Source organism: Pungitius pungitius, chromosome 8 (genome assembly GCF_949316345.1).
Source record: "Pungitius pungitius chromosome 8, fPunPun2.1, whole genome shotgun sequence".
In the NCBI taxonomy this organism is placed as follows: domain Eukaryota; kingdom Metazoa; phylum Chordata; class Actinopteri; order Perciformes; family Gasterosteidae; genus Pungitius; species Pungitius pungitius.
The window spans coordinates 10,456,433-10,471,285 of record NC_084907.1 but is presented as its reverse complement, the minus strand read 5'-3'; the positions used below and the strand labels follow the sequence as shown (position 1 = coordinate 10,471,285).

Below are 14,853 nucleotides of genomic sequence, written 5' to 3'. Positions count from 1 at the left end.
CAATGCTGGGGTCAAGTGTCTTGCCCAAGGACACATCACCATGCGGGTGAGCCGGGCCTGGGATCAAACCGCCAACCCTCTGATTGAAGGACGGCCGCGCTTGTCTCTGTCTGAAAATATTTAAACTAACAATGAGAATTCCAAAAGGTATACAAAGTGTTTCCCCTACATTCAATTTGGGCCCCAAGAAAGTATGTTTCTTGATGTTTATAATGATCCTGATCCAATATATGAGGAGGTGAAGCATATAATACGCAAAAAAAGGAATACGGCAGCTAATTAAACAGAGAAAAAGCCTGGCAGACAATCGCGGACCAACTGAATGCGGAAGGATTTAAAAATATCTACTTACTAGGAAAGTTGTACACTCCGTTTTAATTGCTTTTAATATGATTGTTTTATGTGTTGGCTTTATTGCTCTATCTGTGTTCATGTGCTAAATGCCCTGGTTTTACTGCAAAGTGTCTGCAACATGTAAAGCACTATAAAATGTATGATACTTTGCCTTAAAAGTGAGCAGAGGGAATTAATGTTCCTCTGGAAATTTACACTAAAGACGCATTTAAACCCTTAATCACAATGCAAGAATATGTTTTACAATATGCACAAATCTCTATAAGCTGAGTCTAATAGTGCATTTACTTACAAGTTTGTCATATAAAACGCGCAGTGCCATACAGAGCATCTGTGGGATGGTGAGAGCTTCGTGGTCCCATTTGTCCCCATCAAAATTGCCCTCATCACGTTTACAATTGTTCACTCCTCAGTGCGCAGTTTGATACCCTTTTTTGCATTGAATCATACTGGGATGTTTACTCAAACTGATTGGCTGGCCCTACAAAAACAAAAATCCACCAGCCGCCACTGACAAATATTCTGTCTGATAGTACTACTCTTACTACAATAAAAAGTACTACTAGTATTTCAACTTTTATTAATACTTCAACTACTACTACTACAAATGATAATACTATTACTTTCACTACTACTACAAATACTACTGTGACTAATGGTATTAGTACTACAGCTAATAATACTAGTACTACTAGTAACACTACTACTACTATTAAAACTAAAACTACCACTATTTTTTCTACTGCTAGTATTACCAGTACCACAATTACAACTACAACACATTTTTTTAAACCATCTCAGCTTTTGCCATTTTTGCATTTTCTGAAAGTAATTTCATTATTTCTTATATCTGTATTTTTGGTTAATTCACTTCAGCTTCTGCAAATTCTGTATTAGCAATTTCCTTAAATTCATTTCAGCGTTTTTCATTTTTGTATTTTCAGCAATTATCTGAAATTCATTTGAGCTTTTAGCATTCCAATGCATTTTCAGCAGGAAATGCATTTTCTAGTTTCAAAAGTATTTTTCAAAATGTTCACGATATTATGAGGGGCCGTTTAGGACTTAACTATTGAGACACTCTTGCGCACTCTGCTGAACAGGCTGCTCACTGCAGCGTGCGATGAGGCTGACCGCCCGGTGCTGCAGGGGTCTGACGGTCCCCGCTAACTGCACCCAGGGTCGACTCTAGCCCATTGGCTGTCCTAGGCGATACTAAAATTTGGGCCCACATTGAACCATATCCATACCATGTCATGTCTGCGTTCCATCAGGTCCAAGTCCTCCCCTAATGCAGCTTCATATGGACCTGAGACTCACTGTCTCCTGTCCTACCCAGGGGTTAACCACATATCATTCTTCACCCAGTTACAAAACGCTGTGTCACATAATAGAAATGCAGGTTTTCCTGAAGCTTTGAGTCATGTTGGACACTGTCCTCCCTGTCTGGTCATCCAGTGTCCACTGATTCCCGTCTTGGTGTTTTACAGTTTTCCTCCATTTATAGAGACAGGAAGCAAGACGTTCTGAATAAAGTGAAACAGCATTTGAAATGAAAATGAGGAGTTTTCTGCATTTTGTTGCTTCACAATTTCTGTGTCCCTTGGCCATAGTCCCTCCAAAGACTATCTATTGTCTATTGACAACCCCATGAATCACACCCGGGCTACTCTCTTTTTTTGTGTGAAAGTAGACTCCGCTCTATTCACAATATGTCCTTTCAAGACAGTGTTACTTATAGTTCCTGCTACTTTATACCTCTACTACAATCCAAAGGAATATGTTGTACTTCTTACTCCACTGTATTTAATAGTTATTCAAGTCATAATACAAATGACTTTTACTTAATTTTTTAGGCACTTTTTCTACATGTAGTATTTCTTCACTGTGATATTACTACTTAAATGATCTCAGTTTGTTCCACTACTGGTCCTCTTTTGAGTGATCATGCAGGGTGTTGCTTTCACTGGACTAAAAAGAAACAGTAAGCAGCTACTACTCTTTGTATCTTTGATGAATGAAATATTTGTCATCCACATATACCATATGAAGGTGTACAAGAACTTAATAAACATTGACCCAATTCCATCTTGGAAATAGAGACTCGAGTTACTGTTTTGAGTATTTTTAAGGCACACAGATTTTATGCATAGAAGGGAGATGTGGTTTTGTTTACCAACAGTTTTATTGAAAGAATCTAAGAAAATAAGAAATGATTCCCAATCCAAGATAATTCTAGCTATACATCCGTCAGTAGAAAGAATAAATTCCGACTTTTGAATATACTTATATGTATAATCATTAACATGTATTTAGCATCTTATAGATATAACAAACTAAACATTTGATGACTGTATGACAACAAACCCAGAGTTAATCTGTATAGGCCTTTCGAGGAAGAGGTAGAACAGTAATACACAGCTGTAGCTTCTTGCCCATCAACAACCTGTGTGACTGGGTGGACATATTATCTGGTCCAAAGGCACCAGTGCAGACATTAAGGCTCTACTTAATAAAAACCTCATTTGAGCTCCTTCACCACAGCTTCCTGGAACATAACTGTCACGGTTACCTCAGACAGGACCCAGACGCAGACCAGATCAGTTGGGGTAAAACAAAAAGGTTTATTTTGTTGAGTCAGATGACAAAAACCACAAAACGGAGAAACACCAGTAGTCCACGACTTTCTGGTTCCAGGAGTGGGCCCTTCACAGAATCCTTGACCCACAAGAGATACGGGCGTGTCAGGGGGCCCGAAGTGTGGTGAGGCGAAGTCCAGCAGGTTGACCGACGGTCGTAGAAGGGACCATTTCTTGGCGGTGGCTTTCAGGTCAACGGCACGGACCAGAGATGGCGGTCCAGGAAGACTGCAGACTGCTTGAAGACTGAAGGATGGAGGTGTCGGGTGAAGGCTCAGGCCAGGAGCTGGAACAAGAAGAAGGGTTGAGAAGGTTTCAGAAGCTGACTTCCAGGATGATAGGTGCAGGCCAGGGATGGAGGTGGCTTTGGAGGGCTGACGGATGGAGGATTTTAGTTGCTAAAAGAGGCTGTATGTAGAGGTCTGAAATGCAGCTGCCCACCACACACTCGAGGTGGAGGGGGCACCTGCAGTCCACTGCCAGAGACTAAGGGTAAGTGGTTTGGCCTATAGGTGTCTGCCAGTGAAATGCAGGCAGAGGAGGCTCCTGCAGTTCACTGCCAGAACCTAGAAGTGGACTTTAAGACTGAAGCCGTCTGCAAGTAAAATACAGATGGAGGAGGCACCTGCAGCTTACCGGAAGATTGTAGATGTTAAGCCAAGTGGAGGTGAGTTTCAGGTCAACGGCACGGACCAGAGATGGCGGTTCAGGAAGACTGCAGACTTCTTGAAGACTGAAGGATGGAGGTGTCAGGCCTGGATCTGGACCAAGCTGGAGGTTGAACAGGTTTCTGGAGCTGTCTTCCAGGATTGAAAGTGTATTATTACTGAAATACTATCAAATAAAAACATACAAATAAATACAACTTAATACAAAAAATACAGCATGATGAAACTTAAAAATGAATGTAAACATGTAAATCATTTTACTCCATGTAAGTAATTTCAAACTCAGATAAATTCTTTTCAAACGAATAAACATTCTTATTTGGATTATGGTTCCTAATATTACCTGGAGCATCAGTGCGTCTATTGCACCACCAGCTGTCAAACTGGTCTCTCCACTCTAGATAAACCCTCATATCTACCACCCAATCTGGCTCAGGCTGGTCCCATAACGGCCGATACTCACCAGGACTTACCTGCGATGCTTCCCCAGGTCCCTGAGGAGGCTTAGGGGGACTTACCTGCGATGCTTCCCCAGGTCCCTGAGGAGGCTTAGGGGGACTTACCTGCGATGCTTCCCGAGGTCCCTGAGGAGGCTTAGGGGGACTTACCTGCGATGGTTCCCCGGGTCCCTGACGAGGCTTAGGGGGACTTACCTGCGATGGTTCCCCGGGTCCCTGAGGAGGCTTAGGGGGACTTACCTGCGATGCTTCCCCAGGTCCCTGAGGAGGCTTAGGGGGACTTACCTGCGATGGTTCCCCGGGTCCCTGACGAGGCTTAGGGGGACTTACCTGCGATGGTTCCCCGGGTCCCTGAGGAGGCTTAGGCAAAGGTTGAATGTCTGGAGTACCAGTGGCTCTTTTAAACCACCGGCTGTTTAACTGGTATACGCACACCACTCTAGCACAGCTCCTTTTAGATAATGGTTCATGGGGACTTACCTTTAAAGACTTACCTTGTCCATGGGTGGAAATTGAGGGGATGCTACGGAAAGATTTAGAGGAGGAGCGAGAAGAAGAACTAGATGGGGAGCTAGAAGAACTAGAAGAGGAGCCAGAAGAATTAGAGGAGGAGCTAGAAGAACTAGAAGAGGAGCCCGAAGAATTAGAGGAGGAGCTTGAAGAAGAACTAGGGGAGGAGCTAGAAGAACTAGAAGAGGAGCCAGAAGAATTAGAGGAGGAGCTAGAAGAACTAGAAGAGGAGCCAGAAGAACTAGAGGAGGAGCGAGAAGAAGAACTAGAGGAGGAGCTAGAAGAACTAGAAGAGGAGCCAGAAGAATTAGAGGAGGAGCTTGAAGAAGAGGGAAAGGAGAAGGTAGCAGAAGAGGGAGGAGATGGCCCAGGTGAGGTGCCGATCAGGGAGGCCGGTCCTCTGATCCTGAGGATGGTCCGCAGGATCCCGGGCCGGTTAGGGTCCGGGATCTGGACGCTGGTGTAGCTGCACCGTCGGGCCATCTGAGGGTAAATAAACAACAACACAACCCTCAGATCACCGATGCACATCGTGGTCATTTCTCACATCACATATTGCATTAAAAGTGGATTCAAAGTAGATGTCATGCAATAAATAATACACTAACAAAAGAAAACGCAGGATAATAAAACTGTTTGCATTTGGTTCAGTGTTGAAAACTGAAGGAGGCCTTACACATGCTGCTGGTATCAAACCCACGGACAGTCATATTATTAAATTGACCCCTGACCAGGTCTGATATTGCAACACCATTTTCTTTTCATAATTCATGAGAAAATGAAAGATTTGGCGGTGTAAATATGAAAGAAGATAGAGTCTATCAGTTGTTTATTCTAAATATGAATATGTGTGTACATTAAGAATCAGTCAGGAAGCTTTATCACAGTCTACACAGAGTACATCTAACATTCAGACTAGTGTGAAATATAGTGTAAAATATAGAACTGGTATCGGGCGTTTTCCTGATACCAGTCCTTCTTCAATTGATCACCTCTTTATTCTATGAGTGGTACATCGCAGCGCAAGGGGGATGTGCAGCACGCGCACATGCAGTCCTATACGGTTACTTAACAAATCGCTCTTGTCACTCTTATGAAATGCATCAACCACGAGCAGAGTGCATTTCGATGTTAAATATCAAGAGAAATAGTGTATGGAGCATGTAATAATACATTCATAAGTAAGTTTCAACCACCGTGACTACACCTTCACGTTGTGACGTCACACCTCAACCGTCTCTATGGACCCGGTGGTTTCCAAATAAAAACATTTATTTCAGCGTTCCATGGCGTTCTCAGCGCCATCTTTTTTCACAAATTCCAATGTTAATCTTCGACGATTTGTTACCCTCAAACCAAAATAACAGTGTTTTAAAACATCTACACTAATTGTTGACACACCCCAGAGATGTCCCGCGAGATGTAACACATCCCGCCCCTCCAATAATCATTTTACACGGAGAAATCCTCGACTGAGTGTCTTTGTCCATCAAATCTTATTTCCTTCACCTTTAAACTCAATGTGTCTTAGTCATGTATAACCTGGGGACCCTTCTAAGGATGTAAGAGGATCAAAACGTTGTCTTACTTGAACACCGAAGGTTCGGATCACAGCCAACTTCCTTCAGCAGGTGGTCGTCCTCGATGCTCCGCCGCTCCTGAGGGCCTGTTTCAGCCTCGTCTGTGCTCCACAAAAGATGTTATGTAGTCGTTCACTTCTCCAACAATATTCGTATCCAGTAGATTCCGTCCAGCAGTCCAAAACTCAAAGATTTCGTTCTCAGCAGTTTGCTTTCACAAGAGGTTTAAAGTTCGTGTTCAAGTCAAAGTGCAAAAGGAACGTTCAGAAAGTCCGCTGACCTTAAATACCCTCGGTCGGGTCATCGTTCGGTTGCCATGGCAATTTAGGGCGCGCGTGCGTGCGTATTTGTACGTGCTCTCGTTTTTAATAAATATATATTGATTTTTATTTATTCCGGTATTATCCACGTTCTTTTCGCTCTGGCCAACATTTTAGTTGTTTATCATGCTATGTTGTGAACACAGCTCAAATAGTTATTAACACTGCAGCAGACCATAAATATCATTAAATAAATTGCATTAAGGACCAAGTGGGAAAATGTTCAATATACACTCACCGGCCACTTTATTAGGTACACCTGTCCAACTGCTCGTTAACACTTAATTTCTAAGCAGCCAATCACATGGCGGCAACTCGGTGCATTTAGGCATGTAGACATTGTCAGGACAATCTCCTGCAGTTCAAACCGAGCATCAGTATGGGGAAGAAAGGTGATTTGAGTGACTTTGAACGTGGCATGATTGTTGGTGCCAGAAGGGCTGGTCTGAGTATTTCAGAAACTGCTAATCTACTGGGATTTTCACGCACAACCATCTCTAGGGTTTACAGAGAATGGTCCGAAAAAGAAAAAACATCCAGTGAGCGGCAATTCTGTGGGCGGAAATGCCTTGTTGATGCCAGAGGTCAGAGGAGAATGGCCAGACTGGTTCGAGCTGATAGAAGGGCAACAGTGACTCAAATAACCACCCGTTACAACCAAGGTGGGCATTAGAGCATCTCTGAACGCACAGTACGTCGAACTTTGAGGCAGATGGGCTACAGCAGCAGAAGACCACACCGGGTGCCACTCCTTTCAGCTAAGAACAGGAAACTGAGGCTACAATTTGCACAAGCTCATCGAAATTGGACAATAGAAGATTGGAAAAACGTTGCCTGGTCTGATGAGTCTCGATTTCTGCTGCGACATTCGGATGGTAGGGTCAGAATTTGGCGTCTACAACATGAAAGCATGGATCCATCCTGCCTTGTATCAACGGTTCAGGCTGGTGGTGGTGGTGTCATGGTGTGGGGAATATTTTCTTGGCACTCTTTGGGCCCCTTGGTACCAATTGAGCATCGTTGCAACGCCACAGCCTACCTGAGTATTGTTGCTGACCATGTCCATCCCTTTATGACCACAATGTACCCAACTTCTGATGGCTACTTTCAGCAGGATAATGCGCCATGTCATAAAGCTGGAATCATCTCAGACTGGTTTCTTGAACATGACAATGAGTTCGCTGTACTCAAATGGCCTCGACAATCACCAGATCTCAATCCAATAGAGCATCTTTGGGATGTGGTGGAACGGGAGATTCGCATCATGGATGTGCAGCCGACAAATCTGCGGCAACTGTGTGATGCCATCATGTCAATATGGACCAAACTCCCTGAGGAATGCTTCCAGCACCTTGTTGAATCTATGCCACGAAGAATTGAGGCAGTTCTGAAGGCAAAAGGGGGTCCAACCCGTTACTTGCATGGGGTACCTAATAAAGTGGCCGGTGAGTGTATGTACATGCAGGGCCGGCTCTTCCTATAGGCGACCAAGGCGACCGCCTAGGGCGCCAAGTTCGTGGGTAGCGCCTTCTAGCATAACGGATCTTTCTTCCAACAACTTTGATTAACGAAATAAAACCCAGGTGAAATAAAACCATGATTAAAACAAATAAACATGGCGCCCCCGCCATATGTACGGTATGTTATATGTGTTTGGTGGGGGCGCGACGGTCACGCGCAGCGGAGCTTATGGTTGCGTGCGTTGCAAGGCAATGGTCACACTCGGATCAAGCTAACGTAACATCAGTGCAAACTCTGGTGCAAAGGAACGAAGCAAAGCAGCAGGAGGAGAAGAAAGCCCTGTAAAGAGGTAACGTTACATATTTCCACCTCAGACAAGTCATTTCATGGCACACATTGGATGCTTTAGATTAACACTGTGGTCGTTTACACAGCTAGTGTTGCCCTTGTTAGCCAACGTGCTTTAAGACTTAAGAGCCTTCCAGCTAGCATAGCGATGACACATTCTAATCACTAATCAAAATACACCTCTTCACGGTTCCACATTGAGACTTGTCCGGGACACTCTTTACCTCCATTATGCCGATTTTATTTTACCGATTTGAAACGGAATACATTTGTGTGTGACGTTAGCTAACGTTAGCTAGCGTTTTTCATAAGTGACGTTAGCTAACGTTAGCTAGCGTTTTTCATAAGTGACGTTAGCTAGCGTTTTTCACAAGTGACGTTAGCTAACGTTAGCTAGCGTTTTTCACAAGTGACGTTAGCTAACGTTAGCTAGCGTTTTTCACAAGTGACGTTAGCTAACGTTAGCTAGCGTTTTTCACAAGTGACGTTAGCTAACGTTAGCTAGCGTTTTTCACAAGTGACGTTAGCTAACGTTAGCTAGCGTTTTTCACAAGTGACGTTAGCTAACGTTAGCTAGCGTTTTTCACAAGTGACGTTAGCTAACGTTAGCTAGCGTTTTTCACAAGTGACGTTAGCTAACGTTAGCTAGCGTTTTTCATAAGTGACGTTAGCTAACGTTAGCCAGCGTCAGCAGCTTCGTTCCTAGCAAGCAAGCCATTATTCGCATAATTTAAAACGGTTTAATTTAACGTTAGGTACTTAAATATCAGAAATTGTCTAAATGTTAAACATTTTTACAAACACCTTAATCGTTACCTATATTATTTGCACAATATTACAACTCATCTGCGTAAATTATTAAGCTGTACTGTACTGTAACGTTACTTGTTCAAATGACAAAGGCCTCAAATCATTGGTGTCGAGGCATTCTCTTCAGATTAGTTTTTTTACCCGATAGTAACTGTTTTTTATTGTATAATTGCATTTATTATGCCTGGTTTGTTTGTTGGTTTCATTGTTTATCTGTGCTATATATGTACTGGTTTTACTTTAAAATGTCTTTGAGTACCATGTAAAGCGCTATTTCAATAAAATGTATTAATATCATTACTAACAAATGGTATTCTGGTATATATATGCATTCCACACAATATGTTGTCTGGATTGTATTTATGGTAATGCAGAGACACTCACCTCCTGAACAAAGCTCAGCTGATCCCCAGGTTCACCTCTCTCTGAACCTTTTAAGTTTTTATTTATTATAGTTATTGGTGGTAGTATTAATAAAGCTATAATCATCTGTAATAGTTGAATTCACTCAAAATATGACCTCACCCTTCCATTCATTGTAAACGACTTTCAACCCCATTCTTGATCGTTTCATCATTTTAAAGAACTTCACTGATGTGGTTATTCTGTGCTTAAATACAGCTTCAGGTGAAGAGACATGTAGGACCACACCTAGCACAGCAGCCGGTGAAACAGAGCATGGAGCAGGTAATCTATTTAATAATCTGTATTTGACTTTACACTTACAAAACAATCATTTATTTACACCTAATTCAAATGTTTGAATAATTGTTTACTCTAAAACACTACTGATCCTGTTAACAGAAGAAAAAAATGTAGATGCATTTACTGCCTGTCGTATGACTCACAAGATCAGTAATAAATCTCAACATATGACCAAGAGAAAAAATCAGTCATTGTATTGCCTATTGCCATAATCTGTATTAATAGATGAACATCAATTCTATGTATTTGCCTTCAGGTGAAGGAGCAACAGACACAACTCGCCCTGATTCTGCACTACAGCCTGCAGACACTTTCTCCCCCACAACAAGTTCTGATGTCCATGAGTCCATCAGGGAAGAACCGATTGATCCTGCTGACTGGCCAACCCTGTCTGGCCAAAGTTACTAAAAATTAAAATATTCTGAGACCATTATATTTGCTTGTTTGTTATATTTGTTATTTTACCCCGTCGACACCGCTAGCGAACGCGGAAGCGGTTTTACGGAGGAGATGGTTCATGGTGTGCAGAATGTGACCAGTGTCCAAAGAAACAAAACAAGGAAATCCGACAGATGTCGTCCAAATCTACAAATGACGCAGTGATGACGTTTGTGTATTCAAAGAGACTTTTGAGATTGGAACACAACGGTATTTACGCATCTGTGTCCAGTTGACAGTTGAATGAGACCTGACTGGTTGGAGAAGTTATAAAACAAGGGATACTTGATTTTCAATAATCCTTTCACAAAGTAAGCCTCATTAATTTCATAAAATATTTATTGATTTTAGTAGACTTCTTTCACTGAAGAATATCCCGGGATAAAAAATGTAATTTATTGATGAAAACATTTTCCTACTTCTGCTTCAAAACTGAAGGAACAAAAATGAAGAAATATTGCGCTTCATATGCAGCAGCGTAACAAGACTTTGACCAGATCTCTCTGGAAGCTGGTGGAGGTTTCGGTTTGATGAATTGTCTGCATTATGCCCACATTCTGCCCAAACCCCACTGAGGTCACAACGCATCGCCAGCGAGGACACCGCCCTCCATCATTGAGACTTCAGACAGTTAATGCTTCCTGGTAAGATCAGATGAAATAAGACAAGCGTAAACCACGGCCTAACTGACATGAACCACGGCCTAATTCAATTGGAAGCTGTTGACAGCTTATGGACAGGACTTTTGACCACACTGCGTGTGTTTCTAAGACACCCCCCATATAATAAACTGTACACAGTCAGCATCAGTTTCTGCAGCTGGTCAAGCTCATGAAGTTAAGGAGAAAGTGCTCGGGCTAGGAAAGCGTCAAGTTCGTTACGACCAAAATTCGTAGTCCCGGCCAATGTAACATAAACCTGAAGCAAAACACAGAAGGTTAACAGCGTTAAAGGACCTCACGCCTCACTCCCTTTTACATGACTGCACAATGAACTGTCCCAACCTCAACAGGGGGGAAAGCAGACTTTTTCCATCCACTCACCGCAGCACACAGCAGAGCACAGCAGAGCACCATGAGGGGCGTGGGGACGTTCAGCATGGCCGGGGTGTCTGAGCAGGCCAAGAACGCTCTCGTCTCCCCCGGCCCTCCCCAACCACAGCGTCTTCAGGTGGGGACACGTCCACTCCCGGAAGGGCACACTCCACCAGCTCCAGAGTGTGGGAAGACTTGCCTTTGTAGGCGGCCCACTCTTTGACCATGACGTGCACTCACTGGCTTTTTTAGTATGTCCAACTTGCTAGTGAAAGGTTGGACCCCTTTTTGTCATGGGAGAACACGGATTAGGACCCAAAATACAATCACCGTAGCCAGTACAGGGTTACCAAATGTATTAGTTGGTTCCACCAATAGAGTTCACGACCTGAGTTCCTGTGGCTCAACGTCAGATGTAGGCGGATCACGGTGTGAGTCCCGTATTAGTGTTACAAATTGTTTATGTGTCACAAGCTGTTGTGTTGTGGTGTTTACCCTGTTAAAGAGTGTTTGTTGTGGCTTATTCATTGTTGTTCAAAGTTATAACCATGACTCAATCCCAACGCAACAGCGCTGTGGAACCAGAGGACGGGAGCCACACCTGTGCTACGTCGTCTGCCATGGCTCGGGAAAGCTTCAGTCATTTGGACGTGGTGCAGAGCGGCTGCCACGGCCAGCGGTGCACACTTACATGCACCAAGAGGCGCGGCTATGTAAACAACGCACAGAGAAGCTCAATTTACACCACACAAAGGGAGAGTTCTGCTCAGACAGGACTTTACTCCACCATATCTTTATGGATGTTGTACATGTATGACTTTTCTGGTTTTGCCTTTGCCATCTTGGTTGTTGGCCAACACCATCTTAGTTTTTTTGCGACCAGCAGTGACAAGAAAGGAGTACAGCAGAAGATAAAATGTTCCAATCAGCTTTGTTGAGGTGAAAACACTGAGGGTTAGTAGTAAAAACAAAAACAATACACAGACATAGCCGTAATGGACACGTGTCAATCACGGGTTCGCCTCTACACTGATTTATGGTGAATTGCACCTGTGCCCCATATGTAGACTCCCTGTCACACTGATAGACACTGCCACCTGTTGTCAACCTGAGATTGGCTCCCAATACCATGTTGTACACAAACATCACGAATGAGAGAATACAAGTTCAAGGTAGGAAACAAGGATTGTTGGTGGTACTTGGTACAACCCTTTTCCCTGTCATTTCTGGTAATTGGGTGCCGTGGTGCAGGCTATCAAAGCGTATAACGGTGTGTCCAAAGTTTAGTTTGGAAACAGAAGAAGGAGTGACAGACAGTCGTACATTTTATTGGCCGCTAAAACACTATACTTATCCTGATTGCTCTGAACAGAATATATCCACCTCTTTCTTAGGAGCCGTGGTCCTCCACATAAGTGTCTTCAGCAGTTGTGAATGTGTGCTTACTATTCAAGATTTAAGCAGCCTAGCGGTGGAAATGATATTATGTGTGATAATGATAATGAGTGTTAGAATTGTAGTTACCCTGTTATGTTTAGTTAGGTATCACAATGGATTTTAATATTTACTTTTATAAATGTGATTGGATCAACCAAGGGCGTAGGTTTGCATATAACTTTGCATAGGGTCCCTAATATTTTAAAATTGCACACTTTCTCGGGTGGGGGGGCGACATTCTGCTCCGTACGAAGTGTCCAGTCAGCATCACTAGCTACTGGGAAGTTGTAGGAGTTCTTAGGGCAATGTTAAGAGAGGTAGGGGTCTCTTTGGCCAAGTGTTTGTGCCTGTATTAAGTTGCGCTGGACAAGATTGCGCTTAAAAATAAATGCCAACATTTCATCTCTGTGAATGAAAAACGGAGGTATCTGTCACGGTTTGGGTTCATGTTTTGTTTCGTAGTTTCATGTCTCTTGGGTCCCTGGGTAACTTCACTTGCCTTGTCCGGTCTTCCCCTGTGATTGTTTGCAGTGTCTGATTGTTTCCACCTGTGTCCAATCACCTGCACCTCCCCCTTTTTTAAACTATATTTTGGATATAGAATATACTGTTGTGTATGTAGTGCATTTTAGCATAATCTTTATCAATTTATTTTATTAGTCATTATTATTTACTTGGTGCAAAACTGTTTTGTATTTAAACAGATTTGATCACTGTTATTATATTTAAATCAGGGCCAAGTCACACAAACATTAGCATATGTTAATAAAGTTTGCCTGTTCAACATAATATTAACTAAGTTTTTTTAACATGGTGGGGGGGCTCGTAGTGTCCCTACAAATGCTGAGACCAAACCTAAGCCCTCACAACCAACAGTTTCCTCAAACTGCTGCAGGAAAAGAGTTTTAAGAGATGTCAATAATAAATGACAATAAAAGCCCCGGGAGTGCCCAAATGTGTTTTTACAGCAGGTAAGTTATGCAACAGCGGTTTTGTAAAAGCCTCCATGGAGCAATTGTTTTGACCAGAATTATTTCCTTTAAATTATCCAGAAGATCAGTACAGAAGATTATGATTTTGTTTAATAATATATGCAGATACGTTTATAGATTTTAATGTTATGAGGCTCAGAAACCACAATGGGTCATAGAGCAAAGTCCAAATGTCCCTTCATCATGGAAACAGTCGTGCACATATCCAATAATATCTGCATATAGTCTGCTAGAGGGCAGCAGTCACTCACTGGTGGACTTGCAAACAGGAGCTGCATTCCCAATCACTTACATTTCCTTTGACCCTGTTGCTTTGTGGAGAAGATGATCGGAATAGCCTCCTAGTATCTGGCCCGTACCTGAAATCAGTTTGACATCCCTACTCTTTATGAATAAACTCATGTCACACTTGACATCAACATGCTTCAGTAGAAACTGACCCGTAACTCATGTGTAATATCTATGAGACTGTTCAACATGCACATTACTTTATGCAATTATGGAGATTTAATCATTCATCATTTTATCTTCCACTGATGCTACTTGTTCTTGGGGATAAGAATTTGTTCATTGACAGGTTTCTATATTTACTTGTCATTTATATCTTAATTATTCATTCTGAACATAAGCTCCATAACCAAAAAGGCTCAGCAGAGGATGTACTTCCAGCTGATCAGCTGAAGAAATTCAACTGGCCAAAGACGATGATGGTCTTTCTCCTCCATCACCGTGTGGTACGCTGCAGCCACAGCCAAGGACAAGGGCAGGCTGCAGCATGTCATCCGCTCTGCAGAGAGGGTGATTGGCTGCAATCTGCCGTCTCTTCATGACTTGTTTGACTCCAGGACTCTGAAGCGGGCAGGTAAGATCGTAGCCGACCCCTCTCACCCCGAACACAGACTCCTTAAGCGCCTTCCCTCGGGCCGGAGGCTGTGGTCCATTAGGACCAAGACTTACACAACACACAAACAGTTCTTTCCCGTCAGCAGTTGGTCTCATGAACTAAGTCCTTGTCCTCTATTGATCCAAATACTTCATCCCCAGAACACTTGCAGTGGTTTCTCTCACCATGAAAACATATACGTGTTTTAACTTATCT

At 42.8% G+C, this 14,853-nt stretch overlaps 1 protein-coding gene and 1 long non-coding RNA gene across 3 annotated transcripts; one reads left to right on the top strand and one right to left on the bottom strand.

Annotated features, from left to right (window-relative positions):
* Positions 1-2,968: 2,968 nt before the first annotated feature.
* LOC134132304 (uncharacterized protein DDB_G0271670-like) lies at positions 2,969-6,691 on the bottom strand. 2 transcript variants are annotated; one of them, XM_062564170.1, is made up of 3 exons: positions 6,218-6,691; positions 3,630-5,112; positions 2,969-3,279 (listed from the first exon to the last, which is right to left on the bottom strand). In XM_062564170.1, exon 2 carries the CDS (start codon positions 5,110-5,112, stop codon positions 3,919-3,921), a length of 1,194 nt encoding a protein of 397 aa, XP_062420154.1. In that variant the 5' UTR covers positions 6,218-6,691; the 3' UTR covers positions 2,969-3,279; positions 3,630-3,918. The 2 variants fall into 2 exon arrangements, with proteins under 2 accessions (XP_062420154.1, XP_062420153.1); XM_062564169.1 differs by having other exon boundaries at positions 3,630-6,691.
* A 1,456-nt stretch (positions 6,692-8,147) lies between these two features.
* Positions 8,148-10,286, top strand: LOC119193973 (uncharacterized). Its single transcript, XR_009956853.1, has 3 exons — positions 8,148-8,339; positions 9,770-9,835; positions 10,110-10,286. It is a non-coding gene; the product is annotated as an uncharacterized LOC119193973 (long non-coding RNA).
* The last annotated feature ends 4,567 nt before the right edge of the window (positions 10,287-14,853 follow it).

Excerpts from the sequence above, each read along its gene's own strand:
- LOC134132304 (XM_062564169.1), bottom strand. The coding sequence starts at position 5,169 with ATGACCACGATGTGCATCGGTGATCTGAGGGTTGTGTTGTTGTTTATT.